Source organism: Pseudopipra pipra, chromosome 9 (assembly GCF_036250125.1).
Source record: "Pseudopipra pipra isolate bDixPip1 chromosome 9, bDixPip1.hap1, whole genome shotgun sequence".
In the NCBI taxonomy this organism is placed as follows: Eukaryota; Metazoa; Chordata; class Aves; order Passeriformes; family Pipridae; genus Pseudopipra; species Pseudopipra pipra.
The window spans coordinates 1,633,311-1,654,180 of NC_087557.1; the positions used below are offsets into that span (position 1 = coordinate 1,633,311).

The 20,870-nt window shown below is 45.0% G+C and overlaps 1 protein-coding gene and 1 long non-coding RNA gene across 2 annotated transcripts; one reads left to right on the forward strand and one right to left on the reverse strand.

Moving 5' to 3' along the window:
• Positions 1–11,336: 11,336 nt before the first annotated feature.
• LOC135418620 (uncharacterized) lies at positions 11,337–16,605 on the reverse strand. Its single transcript, XR_010432575.1, has 2 exons — positions 13,123–16,605; positions 11,337–12,091 (listed from the first exon to the last, which is right to left on the reverse strand). It is a non-coding gene; the product is annotated as an uncharacterized LOC135418620 (long non-coding RNA).
• Positions 16,606–16,794: 189 nt separating this feature from the next.
• On the forward strand, positions 16,795–19,868 carry PDC (phosducin). Its single transcript, XM_064664073.1, has 3 exons — positions 16,795–16,856; positions 18,179–18,339; positions 19,341–19,868. Exons 1-3 carry the CDS (start codon positions 16,796–16,798, stop codon positions 19,866–19,868), a joined length of 750 nt encoding a protein of 249 aa, XP_064520143.1. The 5' UTR covers position 16,795.
• The last annotated feature ends 1,002 nt before the right edge of the window (positions 19,869–20,870 follow it).

Sequence of the window (20,870 nt, forward strand, 5' to 3'; positions counted from 1 at the left end):
TCCAAGGATGGAGGCTCCCTAATTTCTCCTTTGCCACGGTAAAAAAGCATTTTATGTTCATAGGAATTTGGTGTGTTTCAGTCCATGCCTGTTGCCTCTTGTCCTGTCACTGGGCACCACTGCCCACGTCTCTCTCTCTTCTTTCTACCCCCCCATCAGATATTTAGAGACATGGATGAGATCCCCCTCGAGCCTTCTCCTCTCCAAGCTGAGCACGCTCAGCCCTTTCAGCCTCTCTTCATCCAGCAGATGTTCCAATCCCTTAGTCATCCCTGTGGCCCTTCCCTGCACTTTCTCCAGTGAAGGCACACCAGTCTTGTACTGGGGAACCCCTGTCTGGACACAGCTCTCCAGATGTGTCTCTCCAGTGCTGACACGGGGCCAGTGGCCCTGCAGTGACGTGAGCCAGCTCCCTCAGCACCTCTGGGTACACTCCTGGGGACTCGATCCCATCCAATTTGGGTAAATGTTCCCTAACCTGATCCTCCTCCACTGTGAGAAGGAGGAGCCTTCCTTGTGCCAGTCTTTCCGAGATCAGGAGGATGAGGCTTAATGAAGGCTGGTCTTAACGAGGACTCAGACCTCTGGAGAGCTTTCAGTTTTACCAAGGGTCACTGCAGGGGGATAAAAGCAGGACTGGCTTTATCACTAATATTAGCCACAACTCACACAAAACCTTGGATAACCCAAGCTCCCAGACAGCCACTCCAGCCACCCCTCCAGAGCCACGTTTCCAAAAGCTCTTGGTACCCTGCATCTCTCCCTCACTGTTCACATGGGCCAGTAACCCTCACATCACACCTATGTAGGTTGTTCTCCTTCTATATTTTTTTTGTTTAGCTTTGTCAAATTTGCCAATTTTGGTGCAAAAACAAATGTGGAATGATAAGACATGGGGGAATGTCTTTAAGCTGAAAGACAAGAAATTTAGATTAGATGTTAGGAAGAAATCCTTCCCTGTGAGGGTGGGGAGGCCCTGGCACAGGTTGCCCAGAGAAGCTGTGGCTGCCCCTGGATCCCTGGAAGTGTCCAAGGCCAGGATGGACGGGGCTTGGAGCAACCTGGGCTGGTGGAAGGTGTCCCTGCCCATGGCAGGGGGTGGCACTGGATGGGCTTTGAGGTCCCTTCCAACCCAAACCATCGTAGGATTCTATGATCCCATGACCTTCTTGGTTGCAAACCATCCAACTACGTCACAGCCACAGCTGCAGGTGTTTAAACAGAAGTCTTCCATTTAAAACTGCTCTGAATTTAATGTTTCTTAATGCCATGTAAGACATTTATAGACTAAAATGCTCCCTCCCCATTTTTTCATTTGCACTGTCTGTACTTCATTTTTTAGCCATGAGTAACTAGGTATGGTTGGGTGATTTATTTAAATATTAGCATCATTTCCATTAATAGTTTTATCCTTTTTATAAACTGGAATCTCATCATAGTTCAGAAATATTGAAAAGGCCATCAGGGTTGCAATGGCAGCTTCCCTTCATCCAGTAAGAGGTTCTCACACTGTGCTTGTAATCCATCTGTATTTCTTCAGCATGTTTAATACACCTGGCTGTGCCATACCAAGGTGCCATCTGTAGCTCTGCTTCAGGCTCAGTTGTTTTCCCCCCTTCCCAATTAGATGTATGCACCAAATCCTTTAAACCTCTAGGCAGTCTGCAACTCCATTGGCTCAAACTAATGAGCAGAATTTTCTAATTCCCTCCTGCTAATCCTATTACCTGTCCAGAGCTATTTCTGCAAGGGTCATCATTAGAGGGAGATGTAAATCTGAGAGCAGGTCCCTCTGTGGTCAGTTGTAATCCAGCTCCTCTCCTGGAAACCACCGAGGACACCGGGGAAAGCGGGACTGAGGAACTGAGCCTCTCAGGTACAGTGATTTGTGTGTCATTGCCTCGAGTTTTATTGCAGCAGGGGAACAAAATATGGTGTTTTGAAGACGCATTAGTGGTGTATCAAAAGTTCTAATAAAGAAATGGAACTGACAGGGTCTCCCAGAAGAGCCTCACCTTCGGCATCGGGCTGGAACGTGGCTGTTGAGATAAAAACTAGTGCCAGAGTTCCAGCTGTGGGTTTGGCAGGAGGTTTTGATTAAGCTGAGAATAACAAGCTGCAAGAGCTCTCATTATTCGTGCTTTAAACAAATGCAGGTTTTGCTCTAGCATGGACAGTGAGTGGTGCTTCACTCCAGCTGGAGTCACCGGGGGGAAAAGGAAACAAGTTAGAAATGAGCCCCTGCGCTGCTGACAGTGTGTGCCCAGACTGTTGGGAGTGACACCTGTATCTAATTTAACAGAGCTTTTATATTCCTTGCATGGAATCCTCTCCCTCTCTATTAGATTTTGTCACTGATTTAATCCAAAATTATCTTTTTTAACCTGCCTTTGAATACCAACCTGGATAAGAATCTGCAAGAGACTAAAACCACTCCATTTCTGCCGGTGCTGGGATGGAACTGGGTGCTCTGGGGAAGGGTGAGTGAAGGGCTCAAACCTCTGGGATAATCTCCAGAACATTTTCATGTCTGGGTCCCTTTTGGAGCCTCCAAGAAACTCTAAATGTTAACTTTAGAATGAATCCTTCTTACCCAGGTATCTAATTTCAGCGGGGTTTTGCAAGTAATTGTTTTCTTACAAAAGAATATTTTGGTGAGTATAAATACTGGTGTGAAAGAATAATAAACCAAATGGACAATGGACAAGACATTTCCCTGTGTAGCTGGTGTGGCAGCACTAGTTTTAGGCAAGTTACAAGTATGTAAATAAAGGTATAAATGCTGTGCTACATAAAAAGATGATGAAAACCCCCATTTTTTGCCCCTGAGGGATTGCTTTGCACAGCTGAGATCCCCAGAAGATGAACATGGTGTGAATTGTACAGGTCTGAGCAGTCAAGAAATTACACCTTGGGAAAAATTACACCTTGGGTTTTTGCTTCCACCCCCTTACACAAAATATCTGATCTGATAAATCAATGGCTTTACAGGCTTTCTGCAAGTTGTTGACATTTTTTGGACAGGAGGGAATGGTTTCAACATAAGTCACCCTTGTGCAGCTGATCTGCACCAGATTGCCAGAATTGTATGTGAACACTTCATCCTGGTTCAGAATGGGATTTTAAGCTGATCTCTGTTATAAATATTAATGTCTAATCCCAGCAATTATAATTACAGCACAGCTGAAAACATGGGGAAATGCATTAGGGAATGACAGATAATCATCAAAATAATACAACTTGAGAGCAAGTTACATAGCTAAAGATGATTGCTATCCACCAGTATGTGCAACTAGTGGTTTCCACAGATAAAGGGAATTCACCTCTAGCAACAAAAGATCTCAGAGCCATCACATGGTTCCCTTATTCCTCTTTTTCAAAGTGCAAAAACCCTTCAGGTGTTTTACACCTTCAAAGTACTCATTATCCTGTTCATACCCTCAGCTCAACTGCAAAGGTTTTCTCTGGGTGAATCACAGCATCAAAGGGCATTTCCTGCCCCTTTCCAGCCTCCAAAGTAAAAAGAGCAAAGAGAGCACCAATTCTGAAAAAAAAGGGCCTGACCAATGCAAACAGTGCAGGGATAATTCTCCATAAATATTGCACTAGACTGGATCACAGGGATCAGTCAGCTCAGTGGGGTTATAAGGAGTTTCAGGAAGCTGGAATTCTCACCACGTGCAGAAGCTGAGCAACTTCAGGGGAGCCTTAAATGCAGAAGTGCAAGAACTAAGAAAAAAATCTACATCACCCTTAGATTTTCCTCCCTTCATCCTTAGATAACACACACATACACTTTTTTTAGACCTATTGTCTTCTCAGGCCACTTTCACACAGCCAGTGGTACAATTGCAGAATAATAACTCCATATTGCACAGCCCCCTGTGGACAGAAACCCCTCCAGCCTGTGCAGCACTCTGAGTCAGCCACTGGTGAGCAAGGAGAGGACAGAAAATCAGCTTGTTCTCCAAGATTTGGTTTGTTTGAGGTGGTAAAAGGACACAGGGGAACTCAGCTGCAGAGTTGGGTACCCAGCTTTCAGTACTATCCCATAACAGGCCCATTCTAATGGTGAAGTGCAGTTAGACTGAATCACACCCTTCATTCTGAACTCCTTGAATGAGCACAAAGCTTTGGCCTGAGTTCAGATACACAGAAATCTTTCTCACAGGTTTAAACATAAGCTGAAACATGCTATAAACCAATATATTGTTATATTGTGCAGAGTTATATTGTGCAACTTCTGCCTTTAATGCTCGATGCCTATGGAGGGCCAGGAGAGCTGTGGAGCCATTTTCACAGTCAGCATCCAAGTCCAGAGCAATTCCTACTGTTCTGCTTACTGGAAGGGAGATATCAAAGAACTATGAGCAGAAGAACACAAAATGAAAGTGAGAAATGGGGTCTACCCAATACCCATTATGAGCAGAGCTGGCCAAAATTAGGGAAATAGCATTTCTGGGTAAAATTGACAAAAATCAACAGAAAAAAAAAAATCCTTTCCACATATCTCAAGTGTAGGACTTGGTAAATTCGTGTCACCTCTTGTAATAATGCTATTTTTTTCTAAGCTAAAAGGAAACAATTCAATTTTTCATTGGCATTTTTTTGTTATGGGCAAACATGGAAGATGAGGGCAATGGCAAGTAGAGGGAATATGATGACCTGAAAAATAGCTCCATGTATTTGCCTGCCAAAACAAGAAACTCTTTTTGATAACTCAGAACCTTTTCCACTCTAAGAGCCATAGATAAAAGAAGAGAAAGAAGGAAAATGCAAGAAATGGCAGTGAGAAAATAGTTTTCTCCCTGCATTCTTTCAGAGGAAGGGATGGCAGGAGTGGTGATTCTTGCAGAGACAGCTGAACCTCCAAAAAGCAATACCTTTCTTTTAAAAACATTAAAGCAATAAATTCAAATGGCACCTGGAAATGAAGTTTGTTTCTATTTGCATAACCCTGCCATTTCAGTAGAGTAAGTCATTTGTAATATGGCATCTTAATTAAAATATTCTCAAATTATTCCATTTGTGCAATATCTTACTTTGCAAGGAATTAAAGACTTTTCCTCAATTCGAGGTGAAAGGATGTTATAATAAAGGCTTGACATTTTGACACAAAGCATCAAATAAAACAATTTGGGTGCTGAGTCCTGTCCTTCCTAATTGCTGGAATCCCACTAAAAATCCAGTGGGACCCAAAGATCCCCACCCATTCCCGTTTCTCCTTGGAACAGGGATGCTGTAACATAAAGCAGTAACAGTACAGCTGTTCCTTCCCTCAGAGATTCCTTAGGGAAGGCTTTGGACAATTAGAAATGAAGGGAGTGGAGGCTGTTTTAAGGAAGTTCTGGGATAACTGGCCCTCACCTCTTTGCAAGCACATGGCAGTGAAGGGCCTTCCCTGGCAATTTGGAGTTCAATCCAGGCCCAGTTCACCAGCTCAGGAGTGGGTCCTGTGGACACCCAATGTCACACACAGCTGGTGTATTTTGTGACACACCTCCTTTGGTCACAGGCAAAGAGGCTGAAAATACAGCCCAGCTGAAAATAACCCGGCTAAGCCTTAAGCCAAACAGGATGAAGCAAATCCCCAGAAAGAGTTAGGAGAAATCAGGCTCTGTGGGATGAGGAAATGAGCCAGACATGGACTGTCCAGGGTCTAAATTTAGCACCTTCAGCCCCTGGGGACTTCCTTGGTGCCCACGCCACAGCCACCTCCAGGCACCCTTTGCTGCCAGGAGACCACCTCTCCCAGGGAAAGCAAATTTTGGTCCCCTTTATGCACTTGCATCCTCTCAAGATCAGTTGAGTTCTGTAGCTCATCCAGAAAAGGGCTTCAGGCCACTGAAACAAGTTGTCTTGTAACCCACAACCTATGGTAAAGGACACATTAGGATGTGTTTATTCAGATTTTGCTTAGACGACTTAGTGGAAGTGTCCCTGCCATGGAACAGGGTTGGAACAAGGTGGTTTTAATGTGCCTTCCAACCCAAACCATTCTAAGACTTAATTCATTTCAGAAAGTGGCTATCTATTTAAAACACATTAGCAATCATTTTAGGACTTTAAAATTTGATTATACTCTTCTGTTTAGTGTGAATATTGATGTGTCACCCAAGATTCTCCTACAATATTTAAAATAAAGGGATTAATACAGCCTTGTTGTCAGACAGCCCAACCTAGTGCTTATTGACTGTTAAACAGTTAAATGGATTATGATCTGCTTTTTTTTAAGAGAACTTGTTGGAACACATCAATCAATGAGGCTCCTACAAACTGATTCACAGCTGAACTGTTCCACTGGCACAGTTAATGCTGTAACACTCATTTATCAAGTAAATCTGACATCATGGCACTCTGACACAGCGTGTTTTTTCTCTGATCTGTGATAGTCTCTGATTTTGTGTCTGAGCCTGACTGTCCCAAGGGCAGAGGGAATGCTCTCACGTGCATTCACATCTCATTCTTTAGCACCAGAGAATCCACAAGCAGAGCCCCTTGAAGTGCTGACAGCACAGCATTTTGGCAGCTTTTAGATGCCAAAATAACTAGAAAGGAAAGTCCTAGAAAAATCGGGTTTCATTATTCCCAGAATTCCCCTCCTTTCCCAAGCCCAGCACACAGTGAAGGGCTGCACCTCCATCCTTGGCCCAGTCTGCTGCAGCCAGGCTCAGGTGTAACCACATGTCACACCCGGCTCCATAAACAAAGGTGGAGGGAGGAGAAGAACCACCCTCAGAGCACCTTCAGTGTCTCATGATCTGCCTTCTCCTGCTCCCATGGCCACTTCCCGCAAGCAGAAGAGGTCAGGACATGGCTTATCTCCCCACGTCAGGGGCAGGAGCTGCTCTGGGACAGGGCAGAAGGTCCCTAAATCCTGCAGCACACAAATATCATGTTCAGGCACTTTCCGCTCATTGCTATTTTATTCACTCGCACTGTGGAGTCTATCTTGCATTCCCAGGAACCAAAGGAATGCAGGTGCCTGTGCCCACGCCCAGAAGGGCGGTATCTGTGATACTGTTATTCCCTGGGTGTCACGGGAGTTTTCCCAGCAGGCAGGTGACGGGAACTGCAGCAGGCCCTGCTCCAAATCCCAGCCCCGGGAGGTGAACTGGCACTGCAGTGCTGTGAATGGGTGAATGAATCAGAGGGGTTCTCAGCAAGAGCCTTTCTGCTCAGATCACTTTGTTCCCTTCATTTTCCCTTTCCCTTCTTTTCCCCTGCTCTCCCTTGAACAAGGAGCTTCCTGTCCTTCCTCCTGCCTGTTACAACAAGCCCTTTGCTGCTGATGCTCTTGTGCTCAGTGAATGTCAGAAGCCTCCAAGAACAGATCACTGTCAGATGGCCTCTTAGGAGGGGATACAACTGCAGCCTGAGCATGGGCAAGGCTAAAATATTTGGAATTAATTTTAGGATAGAGCCATAGCAGTGCCTGTGAGGAGGTCTTAGAAACAACAGAGTGGATGCAGAAAAACTGGCCCAGCATTTGCACTCCAGTTTCTACATGAATGAAAGCAAGTCCCTGGGAAAGGATTTGCTCTGCTGTTTATGTGAGCTGTGCTCTGGAGCAGGACAGGGAACACGTGTGTTTTAAGCCATCAGCCTTTGCTCCAAATCATGACATTTATTTACGAGTTCAGATAAACTTGTGTACATGCTTTAGCTGCTGCATAATTGCAACCCCAGCTTGCTTTGTTTGGTCTGCAAAGGAAGCGAAAACATTTATTCTCATTTTATGCAGTTTTACAAGGCATGTGTAAACATATTTACAAATCAGCAGGTGAAGGTTCCCCATTTATAATTAAAAGTCAATCACAGGATCCAAAAAAAAAAAAACCAGGAAGCCTCTAAAATGACATAAATGGTATAAAATATCTCTTCAGGAAAAGGATAAACTTTTTTATTGTTGGGGGTGACTGAGCACTGGGACAGGCTGCCCAGAGAGGCTGTGGAGTCTCCTCCTCTGGACAGACTCAAAACCCACCTGGATGTGATCTATCTTCTCCAAAGGTCCCTCCAAGCCCATCTAGTGTGTGATTTTGGGATATGAGGAAGCCACAGACCTGATGTAAACACTTTGGTGGCCACACAACCCTGTGTGCTTTGGCTTTCAGCTCCTGATTACTGAAGGTAACACGAGGAATACATCCCTGCTATCACTTTTATTTCATGCTGCTGTGGTTGCCACAGGGATGTCAGGATCATTCAGTGGAGGTGACATTATTTCTGACACTGCAAGCCAAAGAGCCAGGAACCCTGCAGGACTTCCCACTGGGAAGCTGCAGCTGGTTGGAACAGGACCAGGACATACATCATTTAATCAGTGACATTATAACTGCATTTTGTGGTAAATGGCCAAGTAAAAATAAAAGGTGAAAACCCATGCAGCTGGTGACAGCTTTACCGTTCAAGAGGAAACTTTTCCTTCTCTTTTGGCTGTACTGAGCCCAACTCCAGACTGCCAGCACCCTCCTGACATTGTAGAAACTGCCTTTGGACAAATACAGATGCACCTCTTTTACACCTGGATCCTCCCATTCAAGATAAATATGGAAATTAATCTGTCAGCTCTTCTGAGACATGGAGATGCACTTGGTAGAGCCTCAGGACACTTTACCAGGGAGATAAAACAGGATGGAGGAAGAGGAAGCAGCTGGCAGTCACAAGCCAGCCCTACAGGAGCAGTTCCAGCAGGCTGGGAGACACCAGACATTCCTGAGAGCACAGGTTGAATCATAGAAGTGAGGTTGAAAAAGCCCTCTAAGATTGAATCCAACCATCCCCAGCACTGCCAAGGCCACCACTAACCCATGTCCCCAAGTGCCACATCCACACATCTGTTAAATCCCTCCAGGTATGGGGACTCCACCACTGTCCTGGGCAGCTGTGCCAGGGCCTGACCACCCAAAGAGACCCCTCCTCCATGGATACCACTTTCCTTACCACAGCAAGGGCTTACTTCACCTGCTGTGCCTTCCTTTACACCTGAACCATTGCCACAAGACACATGTAAGTCTAATTAAACTGCCAAGAAGGTCATAAATACTCCTGGGCAGGAGTACTTCCCAGTGCCCAAAGCATTAGGTGCTGCATTCCTTTCCTTTCCCACAGGGGTGTCCAGCCAGGGTGAGGAGGCCCAGCTGCAGGAAAAGGTACCAATTCAATGGGAGAGTGTCACAATTAGAAGATAATCTACCTTTTCAAACCATGGGAAAGTAGCAAACAAAATCTTTACACACCTCAGAGGATGCATGTAGTGCTCAGAGAAAGCCAGGAATGAAGGATACACGAATATGAAAGCTGTCATGAACAATTTTATCTTTTTTTTAAATTGCTTAGCTCTCAAATTTGAGATAAAGACTGTTTAGACCCTGCATTTATAGGGAACCTGTTGGCTAGGTCAAGCCTGCCTTCTGCAAATAATGATAGCAAAGTGTAAATATGAAAAAAGGCAAAAGCACGAGTTCCTACTGATTTACTTCACAGTTCTAAATATGCATTTAAAAAAAACTTCAACCAGGCTAAAATAAAAAAAAACACAAACAAAACACAAAAAAACCACCAACACCCCCCGACAACCCTCACCAGAATTAAATATTATAATTTCTGAGCCAGAACTATTTTCTCAGCTGTTTTCTGTGGGCACTTTTTTGCATATGCAGAGCCTTAGGAGGCTTTCTTGGTCAAACCCTCCCCCAGAACAGTGGATGTTCTTCCAGCTTTGATTCCTCCCAGCCCTGCCCAACAGGCACCTTTTATCTTTTGATGGCAAGGAAGGGTAAGAATCTGTTTAAAGTCCATAAAAGATAATACCACTTCTAGATCTGTAATTAACCTCACAAAAATCTCAAGATTCTTCTCTTTTCCCTCAAACACTGACCATCAACCTCTCCAAACACCTGTCTCCAGTCACTGCTAAAGTTACAGCTCTGACAGGAGTGATTTTTGACAAATTATAGGGATTATACACATTGCAAACATCTGTTTGGGATGTTTGGGAGCTTGGGGAAAAAAAAAAAAGTCAAATCTGTGCCCTGGGCTCCTGCCATTCATCAGGACTTTGCGAAGTACAGCAATAAACTCCAGCTCTGGAGGACGTGTCGACTTTAGCAGTGATCCCTTGGAGTTCAGAAAGAAATAGGAACTTCAACATCAACTGAGAGCTCTGTCCAGACTTTTAGAGGAATGTGGGGACATGTTCAATCCATCTGACAAATCGGGCCAGGCACTGAGGTTAAACATGGATTGAGGTTCCTGCCTTCAAATAATCTGCGTTTGAGAACGTTGGCTGCTCTGCTCTCACTTCAAATAGACATTTTCTCAGTATCCAGCCATGTTCCTCTTCCACCCCACTTGATACAGCCACGCTTTTTTAAAAAGAAGATTAATGAATAATAGATTTCCTGACAGAATAATAATTATAAAAAGCATTAATTCATCACAATATTAACAACTGTGCAACCGCTCCAACAAATCTGCCACATGCCCCAAAAATTTTAGCTCTGAGCTGAAAAAGATGTTCATCACTTAATATACAAAGCTAAGCTTTTTCAAATAAAAAAAAATTGGCTAATGTTAATTGAAATTTGACATTATTAATGTCAACTAATATTTTTTTCCTGAAATAATAAAATGAATCCTGATTTAAAATATCTGCATTTTGCCTTTCCAGACAAAAACAGTAGTCCTTTGGTAGAAGCGAATCATAGGATCAGAGTATGGTTTGAGTTGGAAGGGACCTTAAAGATCACCCCATTCCACCCCCTGCCATGGGCAGGGACACCTTCCACCAGCCCAGATTGCTCCAAGCCCTGTCCAGGGCTGGGGCAGCCACAGCTTCTCTGGGTAACCTGTGCCAGGGCCTCCCCACCCTCATAGGGAAGAATTTCTCCCTAATCTCTAATCTAAATTTACCCTCATCTGAAAGCTATTCCTTGTAGTCCTGTCACTGATTGATGTGAAAGACATTGAGCTAATTTCCTGTTTTGGAGTGATATCCAAAAATAAGTGTGCAGTCCAGAAAAGATGAATAATTCCTGGTGCATAATTATAGGCCAGACTTTGAAATAAATAAAAGAGGAAGAGAAAGGGATATTTTTTTAATCCTATGACTTTAAACCCAACACAACGCTGAAGCCAGGGGTAGTCACATAAAGAATTTCCTAACTGGCCAAGCCTTAAGGATAAATGAAACATTGGACTCATCTATTTAAAATGTTTCCACCTCACAAATAAAGAACAGCATAACTCTGCTAAAGCGGATAGAGGGAATAATCCAATCCCATAACCCTCTCATCAGTCCCAGTGACGTGCAGACACAGAGGAGCTGCAGCTTTCTACGTCAGCCCAGCTTGCTTTGTGTTTTATTCCACCCATGATCTCTTCTTTTGCAAATAAAGTCCCATCCTGGTGTTTTGAAACCATGTTTTTCCCCCAAACACAGTGACCTCATCACTACACCACACATGGTGTTTTTCCTTTAGGTAAGCCCTGGAAGTTTCCATTTTTCCATACCACGAGCCTGTCCTTGCACACTGGGGTGACACAACACCGGTGTGAGTGCTCAGAGCGGGCGATTGCAGCTCTTAAATCTGTATTTAGCCACCTCCAGGTAAGGGATCTGATTGTCCCTGATGCTGAGGGACCTGCAGGTTCTTCTCTGTCCCCTGGAGAGGTGCCTGGCAGCCGGAGCAGATCACTAAAGGTGCTTATATGGCTTTGGCAAGAGGGCTGAAACTCCAGCCTCTGACCTTGGCATGGATCGTGCTTACGTAATGGTGCTAATGCCTCTTACAAACCCCAGAGCATCCATGACCAAGGGGTCTGGGAAATTTGTCCCTGCTGCAAGCACAGGAGGCCACTGACCCTGCCCAGGGTCCCTGCAGAGCCTCACACACGGGGACTCGCTCCGTTCCACTGCCTGGTGGGGGAAATGATGCTCTCTCCAGTTGTATGTTGTTTTACCCAACTCCCCCAAATCTCAGCGTGGTGAATGTTTTAATCCACAGCTGCTCCTTCTCCTGGCCACAAGGTCCATCTGGTGGCTGTTACCATTTGAGAGGGGAAAAGAATAACCAAGGAAGTCATTCTGAAACTGGAAATCAGGGAGAAATCAAGAAATCAGAGAGAAGCGAGTTCAAATCAGTGTTTGGGAAGAGGGAAATGCTGCTTGGAACACTCCAAGCACATGTAACCCAGCTGACTGACCACCCACCCAGATCTCAAAACGTGCAACCACATCCCACTGACAAACATCCCTTACTTTTCATCCTTCCTCTTCCATGGGTCCCCAAAATTTCCTACTTCCCTGTTTATCATTGTCCCACTGATGGCTGGGGTTTCACTGCTGATGTACAGCCCAAACCCAGGCACAGGGCAGCATTTTCGAGGGGATTTGCACGTCTGGAAAGCAGCAAATTTGTGCCTAGAACTGTTTATATTTTAAGGAAAATCTTTCTCATGTTTACTTATTGGACTAGTAGCAAAACCTCTTATTTTGGAACCAAGTTTTATTGGCTTTGTCCCTTGCAGAATGCAGCTTGCCTTTTGCAGTTTGTTTAGAGATTTTTTTTTTAATTTCCTTCTGCAACTATAATTTACAACTAGAACACACTATTTTTGTATTTACAGCTCCAACCTGTTACAAGGATTAAATAAGGCTTCCTTACAAGTACACGGCTACAGTGATTTCTTCCTGAGCTATCTCAGAAATTCAACATGTAAAATAGTAAAAAAAAAAAATAAAATTGTGTTTTGGGTAAACAGAAAACTCTCTGTGAAAGGCAAAGGCACAAAATTATGCTCCATCCCTGGAAGTGTCCAAGGCCAGGTTGGACAGGGCTTGGAGCAACCTGGGCTAGTGGAAGGTTTCCGTGCCCAGGGCAGGGGGTGGAACTTGATGGCTTTAAGGTCCCTTCCAACCCAAACCATTCTGGGATTCTGTGCTTTGCTGGATAAAAAGGAAACAGTCTATTAAATGTTTATATCTACCCTGTAGTAAGGCTGGTCCATCCAGTTTAATGACACCAGAAGGATGAGCAGCAGTAACAGGAACTGCTGCTCCTGAGCTACAACTGATCCAAAGCTCACAGAAATTAAATGGCAGTGTCAGGCACATACTTTGGGTTTGGGCTTTTTTCTTGCTGAAAAAGTGACTTATTGGCACACAAAGACATCTCAAATCTCCTCCACATAGAAATTGTAACTTTTGCTTTCTTCCCTCAGAAAATCTGACATAAAGACAGAAAAGGAAGAAAGTTATAGAAGTTATAGTCTCTTAAAATATGTATGTGAAGTCACCATACACATGACAAAATATGCCTTAATATATTAATAAGCCACAGACCTGATAAGGAAAATTTCTTCTCCCCATTTAAACTTTTCAGGAGCCATTTTCAGTTGTCAAAAAACAATGACAAAAGCTAATGAAAATACAACAGATCTTCTAAATCACCAAATTCCCCCCTCCCCGGAGATTGCTGTTCATCTGGAACGTCACGTGCTGTACACGTGGTGTGAAGGGGAAGCCTGGGATCAGCAGCAGTGCAGCTGATCACAGGACACCCAGGAAAGCTTGTGTTTCCTTCTGGTTAGCTGGTGGAGCCATCGCTATGATCTTGTTGATGACTCCTGTTGGAATCTGATGACATCCATCTTGCCATTTCACCCCTAAGAACTGGATCTCTCTGGCAGGTCCCTTGACCTTACTCTTTTTGATGGCAAAACTGGCTTTGAGGAGAATCTGGATAATTTCCTTTCCTTTTTCAAAAACTCCCTCTGCTGTGTCCCCCCACACGACGATGTCATCAATATACTGTATGTGTTCTGGAGCCTCACCCTTCTCTAGTGTAGCACCATGGCAAATGGTGGGACTGTGTTTCCACCCCTGGGGCAGTCAGTTCCAGGTGTACTGTGATAAGTGGAAGGTCTGTGGGTGCTTCCTTAGAACTAGGAGACATAATTAACTCCAGAGATGGCATTAATTAGCACGTTACCATCACTGCACATCATCCTGCATTGCTGTTTGGCTCAGCTCAGGCTCCCCTGCTCTCACCATGAGCTCTTACCGTGAGCAAGTTATTTATTGGGATTGAGAGACTGCATATTTACATGAAAAAAACCCAAAATAATCAGGTGCAAAGAAGTAAGGAATCTCTAAGAGGAGCTTGCAGCAGCCAGGGATGGAGGTTCTCCAGCACACAAGCCCATCCCTAATGAATCCAACCATCCCCTGACCCCTGTGCTCCATGACACTCTCAGGCGGACTCATTTCAGGGAGGCTGCATTTACAGGTGACCTTAATGAGCAGAAATTCATTAAGGTCAAAAGACAGCCCTGCCAGTCAACTCGTTAGGACCCACTTGCACCCATGTGAGCACCGTGGCCTCTCCACAGGGTTGCTGCTCTTACAAGAGCTGCCATCTGGTGCAGAGGAGGGTTCCATCCATCCCCCCTGCCGGGCACACCACATTCCAGCTCACCTGTAAAGCCAGGGAGGTGCCAGCTCGGGATCTGAGGCACCTTGTGCGGGTCACCCCCAACTGCCCTGGCCCTCTCTGCTGTGCTGACTCAGCACCACGTGCTGACATTTCTCACAGGGGCACTTGCACAACGAGCTCCAGAGCTGGCAGCACCCACATTTCCCCATTTATTAGGAAGCTCATATTTTCTTTGGAAAAATGCAACGTGCCCAGCATATAAAAGAACACCTCCTCACCACCCATAAAAAATCCCACCCAGCAACACAACAACTCCACCTCAACCCTTCAGGAGAATGTGGGAGAATTCCCAGCCCGGGTGGCTGTGCCCACACACCTCCTTCCCTGTGCTTCCCTGGCAGGGCAGGCATGTGCTCAGGGAGAGCCAGCTCAGCCTGGCACCTCCCAGGGGCCACCCTGCAGTGACATGTTCCTGTGCCTGTGCTCTCAGACACCTACCTGGGAAACACCTGGCTTGGCCAGCCCAATCCTCACAGCTGAGATAAGAATGATAAATATTTAGGAGAGTGCTTTGCCTGCCTGGCTCTGGGCTCAGGCCTGACTCCATCACAGAGCCGGCATATTCGGAGTTCCCCAGTCCATGGTCAGCTCCCAGCCTGTGCATGGTCAGGAGTGTAACCTCATGTCACGTTGCAGGAGAATGGTGAATCACAGCCTTCTGTGCTGTTATGATTCACTTAATCTTTTCAAATTTATTAGGTACAATGGAGCAAATAAATTTCACAGAGAGCTTTCATTTGTTAGGCAATCTGCTCCCATCTCTGGGCAGAGATGTTTCACCAAAAGCCTGCTCAAGTGATCTGAGTTTCATATCCTGTATTTTTAGTGCCTTTCAGGGCTAAAAGCTCTGAAAACAGCAAAGCACAGAGCGAGTCCTCCTGTTCCTCCTGGCACAAAGACAATCCGCAGCAGCAGCAGACAAGAGCTTTCTGTGGATCTTTGTGTAAGCCACGGGAATGACTTAAGGCTTTGACCCAGCATATCCACATTATCTGTCCATCCCTGACATGGCAAAGATTCTTAATCTTGCCTAGTGAGAAGGGATTAGCTTCAGATTTCTATTTCAGAACTGAGGGAGTAGCTATTGATCCAGAAATCTGGATCTATACAGCGACAAGAATTTATCTATAGATCAACCTACAGAATTTATACCAATAAAGTCTAATTCATTACCTGCTTTTCTTCCAAACTTACTTGCAATGTTTCCCACAAGTTTGGATTGATTGCCATGGTTATATGCATGGGACAACTTATTTGCATGTTTACTAATCAGCTTTGGTCCCAATACACGCAAGAATCGGATTCCTTGTGTCCAGCTCAGCCATTATTCCATGTTATCCCTTGATGCTGGTATGGAAAAATGAAGGTGCCCTTCCTCCTGTGCATACACCACTACATCACTCCAGGCTAACACCCAGTCAGCTTTTAAATAAGGCATTCAGGGCATGAGAACATCTTAGCTTAAAGACAGTATGTACTGTGAAGTCAAACAAAGCTTAACTTAGCGTACGAACAGCTAAAACTACTCTAGACTAAACAGGAGCACTCAAATCACCTGCCTTAAGAATCCTTGGTGCTCTGCAGTGCTCTGACAACACCCAGCTGGGATCATCTCCTCAGTGGGAATACTCAAAAGCAGTGGTTCTGCTGCAAAAACTCCACCTAAAGATAAAAAGGGTGTTGCTGTATCACAGTGCCCCGGGATTGCCACCTGGTTTAAAGAATGGGTGGGACAAGAAAGTGATTTTGATTTATAACCCCATCATTTCTGCTGTTTTGCAACAAACATGGCCCAACCAGCTCCAGGATGTTCAGAAGTCTCTTGCCCAACAGGTTCAAATTCTTGACTCCATATCCTGTATGTGAAACGAGCAGTTCGGGCAATAATTAAAAGTAAATACTTGCAGCACTTGGAAAATTAATAGGTTCCTGGTTCTAAGGGGGATTCAAAAAAAAAGAAAATACTCAGTGCACATTCCCATTGCAAGAAGTTTTACAGCCACTATTTCCCACCATGTCCTAGATGACTGGGAAGGAACAGTATAATGAAGGAACCCTCACCCGGGTACTTTCCGTGAGCATCTGGCCAGACGCCTTTTGAAGGAGACTGACACATATCCCAGTTGCTTTCTACGGGACAATGAGCAGCTCTATAATTATCACGTGTCTTTTGATCTCCACTGATACTCACTGCAGGAAATTGCACACTCTGTTGGACCTGCTGATCCCTTTTCCATCCTGTTATTAACTGTCCTCCTTTGCAACTCGCAGCATCTCCTACTCCAGCCACTGACATGGAAGAAAATGCCAACACCAGCTTGGAAGAAGACTTCGAAGGACAGGCGACACACACAGGCAAGGAAACTAACTGCTTTTTTTTTTTCCCCTAAAAATAAGTTAAACTGTCCCTGTTCACTGGGGAAGCACAGAATTCCAGTGGATCCAACGGATTCACCAATCCCCTTGAGCAGAAACACAGGTTCCAAACGCAGTGAGGATGCATTTTGGGGTAAGGGCAGGTAACACCAGTCTGATCTTTGTGCCAATCCTCCTCATACCTGAAGCAAACAGCCAACACAGGAGACACTTGGCAAAGCCACCAAGAGCAGTGGAGCTCCTGTGGGTTGCTCCTGAAGGATGGCCTTCCTTCTCCTGAGGAAGAGAGAAAACCAAACAGCAACAAACCCCAAACTAGAATATAGCGATAATATTTCACTATAAAGGCAAAATTCTGTTTTCCTTCTTATAGAAGGAACACTCAGAACTAAAAATGAACCTGTAAGTCCTCTTGGCAAACACAGCACAGCATTTAGAAGCTTTAAGAGAAGTCTTGCTCAAAATCATCAGTTTTTTTAAAGCAGCACTCAATCCTCAGGATTTTTATGAGTCCTGACACTGTGTTCAGCTCCACACCCAGGGATCATGTCCTGTGTGTAGAACATGGACACCAGCAGGCAACGAGATGTTCCCCCCCTGCGCTCCAAGGGCTTCCTTTTCTTGGAGCTCTTGTGCTAACTCTCTCTGGGACACTTCACCTCTGAAAACACCAAAATATTCCTTGGTTATGCCTTATAAACTAAGCTGCAGATTCAAATGCTTCATTTTGAAAAACAGCACTGGAATTCGAAATTAATTTTCCCCTCCCCTCTTTCAAAATTTAACCATTTCAGTCAACCAGCTCTGCATTACAATCAGAACTATTGTAGCATTTGCCTTATGGGTTACTCTTCCAGTGGAACAAGTATGAGTTTAAAAAGAAATGTCAAGTGCCCTGTATTCTTAATTTTACTGTGAGTTCTTATACAATTTATTTATATAAATGCACTGTCTACAGAGACATGCAAATATACTTGTATGAAACACAAGCTTTGGCCAACATGGCAATTTTACCAGGTTTCAACATTCTCATCCTTGTTAACTACTGAAATAGCTCACCAAAATCCGTTCATGGGCTCCTGATAGGAAGCAGAACCCCAAAGTGATCCAGGTTAGAAAAAACTCTTACTTTTTGGGACACATTAGTCCCAAAGTTTGAGTTCTCAGCACTCCTGGAGAGAGTTCTGGGAGGGAGAGGGACGGACAGATAAACTGAGGCACAGAAGGACAAAGCAGCAAAGAGCAGAAACTTCTAAAGAAGCTCCTTGTTGCAGTTTCTCATCCAGCTTCATCTCTCTTAGGGCCCAAAGGTGTGATCAATGACTGGAGGAAGTTTAAATTAGAAAGCGAAGATGGAGAGTCCTTATCCTTAAGCAAGAAAGAAATGCTTAGACAAATGTCTTCACCACACAGATCCTTCAGTAGAGATGATAAAGACACCAGAGAGAGATTCTGCCGTAAGGTAAGTAGAGCAAAATAAATGAATTTTGATTCTAGATAAAACATACCAGTTATAAGCTAGAAAATCCTGAATTTGCCAGACTCAATTTCTGTGTAACTTAGCAGAGCTCTCCCAGCACAGAGAGAACAAACCACATGCAAACCAACGGAGCTGGGAAGGGGCTGGAGCCGGGGGGGGGGGGGGTCGGGCTCTGCTCCCAGGGAACAAGGGACAGGAGGAGAGGGAACGGCTCCAGCTGTGCCAGGGGAGGCTCAGGTTGGACATAAGAGAAAAAACTTTCACCAAAAGGGTTGTCAGGCATTAGAACAGACCACCACCCAGGGAACTGGTGGAATCACCATTCCTGGAAGCGTCCAAAAAAATGGGGATGTGGTACCTAGGGACATGGGTTAGTGGTAGATTTGGCAGAGCTGGGTTAATGGTTGAACTCAATGATCTTAGAGGGCTTTTCCAACCTTAAAGGTTCTCTCTACCCAGTCCTCTCTCAAGCAAAAGACTCCAGTAAAACAAACTACATTGCACAACAACCTATCATAGCACAGTTTGACCTTTCTTCCTCTCTTCTCTGCCACAGTGATCTATCCGTGGTTAAGGTAAAGGAAAACATTTAACCTGTTTAAAAACCTATTAGTCAGGGACAGAGCTCTGAGCCTGAATGTCACTCATTACCACCTGCCAGGTCTGAACGGGGGGGACCCAAACCCCCAAAAACACAGGAATTAAACTTTGAGCCCACTGCAGTCAGTGACAAAATTCCTACCAACTCTGGAAGATCCAGAGGTTTTTGTCAATGTGACAACTGCCTCCAACACTGTCATGTTGACATGGAAGCGTTGAGGCAGGACCCTCACCCGTGTCTTGAGGAGACCTTCCAGAGTCACTGCAGGCAGTGACGGCTCTTCTGGGTCAGCTGGGATGTTCTTTAGACAACAGCAGGGGCTCTTCCCACCTCAGCACCGAGGGCTTAGCCCTCCCTAACCCGACACTCTCTGGCCCCCCAGATGAGCATGCAGGAGTACGAGCTGATCCACGACGCGCAGGAGGACGAGAGCTGCCTACAGCAGTACCGCAAGCGCTGCATGCAGGACATGCACCAGCGGCTCAGCTTCGGGCCCAAGTTCGGGTACCTGTGCGAGCTGCAGAACGGGGAACAGTTCCTGGAGGCCGTGGAGAAGGAACACAAAACCACCACGGTGATAGTGCACATTTACGAAGATGGTGTGAAGGGCTGCGACGCCCTCAACAGCAGCCTGACCTGCCTGGCCGCAGAGTACCCCACCGTGAAGTTCTGCAAGATCAAGGCCTCCAGCACCGGGGCTGGAGATCGCTTCTCCAACGAGGTGCTCCCCTCCCTGCTGGTCTACAAGGCTGGGGAGCTGCTGAGCAATTTCATTAGTGTTTCTGAACAGTTCAATGAGGAGTTCTTTGCTGTGGATGTGGAGGCTTTCCTGAATGAGTACGGGCTGCTGCCTGAGGGGACGCTGCCCGCCCTGGGAAATGGCAACACGGATGAGCAGGATGTTGAATAGTCAGAGCCACAGCGCTCACTGTCTCCCTTTCCTCCTCAGTAAGCTGTAAATCAATGTCAGTAACACCCATCTCGTTTAGAGAAGGCTGTCTTTGCTAACTTATTTGTAAGATACAAAGATACAAAATTATTTAACTGTTAGGATACGAATTTTACTTCAAACACACACAACTGGCAGTCCTGCACATAATTATCTCTATGCCATAAGTAATAGGAAGAACAGCAGACAATGCTGGTGATCTTTAAGATGTGAAGGTAAAAAGGATTAAAAACTAAGGGCCCATGCCTGTCTCCAAGAAGCACAAGACCTTCATTTCAGACTGATCCATCCCTCTGTGCACACAAAAAGCCACGTCCATGCCCTGGATTATGGCTCCTCAGATACACTTCTACCAACTTCGGTAGGAAAAAGCAGTTTGAAGGACAAACAGCCCAAAGTCCTCGCATTCCTAAATATTTTATGCTTCCACGTTTAATATTCGATATTCACAAAAAGAAATAAATTTCTCCCCCTTCTTGTTGTCACTTCTGTGACAACACTGCACAAGTGTTGCTCTCACAACAGCAAACACAGACACAGCATCAGCTCCTTTCAGTTCATGGGTGCTCCACAGGTTGAGCAGCAATGTTTAAAATGTCTGCAGTATCTGAAAAAGTATATTGTGCTTATGTAATAACTCTGAATAAAGCTTAACAGCCCTTGAGACCTGCCATTGGAAGTGTGAAATATATTGGTAGTACACAACCTTAGCCTTAAAATATGTGAAATATTAGTAAGCACTCATTAGACATTTCCTAAGCCCAAAGTTTTGAGTTTTGTTAAAGGGAAGCTGCTGAGAACTACAATTTAACAATCTGAGGGAAAACTCACTATAAACCCCTCCTCTCGTTCTGACAGAACACAACAAAGCATTGGACACACTTCAATGGCTTTTGCACACTGGCAAAGCTGAAGGCTGAATTTGACTCTGTATCTGTAACTTTTGATCTCAACAGCACAGTT

Excerpts from the sequence above, each read along its gene's own strand:
- PDC (XM_064664073.1), top strand. The coding sequence starts at position 16,796 with ATGGAAGAAAATGCCAACACCAGCTTGGAAGAAGACTTCGAAGGACAG. Across the intron at positions 16,857-18,178 it reads AGGACAGGCGACACACACAG|GGCCCAAAGGTGTGATCAAT; the intron begins GCAAGGAAACTA and ends CATCTCTCTTAG. Across the intron at positions 18,340-19,340 it reads GAGAGAGATTCTGCCGTAAG|ATGAGCATGCAGGAGTACGA; the intron begins GTAAGTAGAGCA and ends CTGGCCCCCCAG.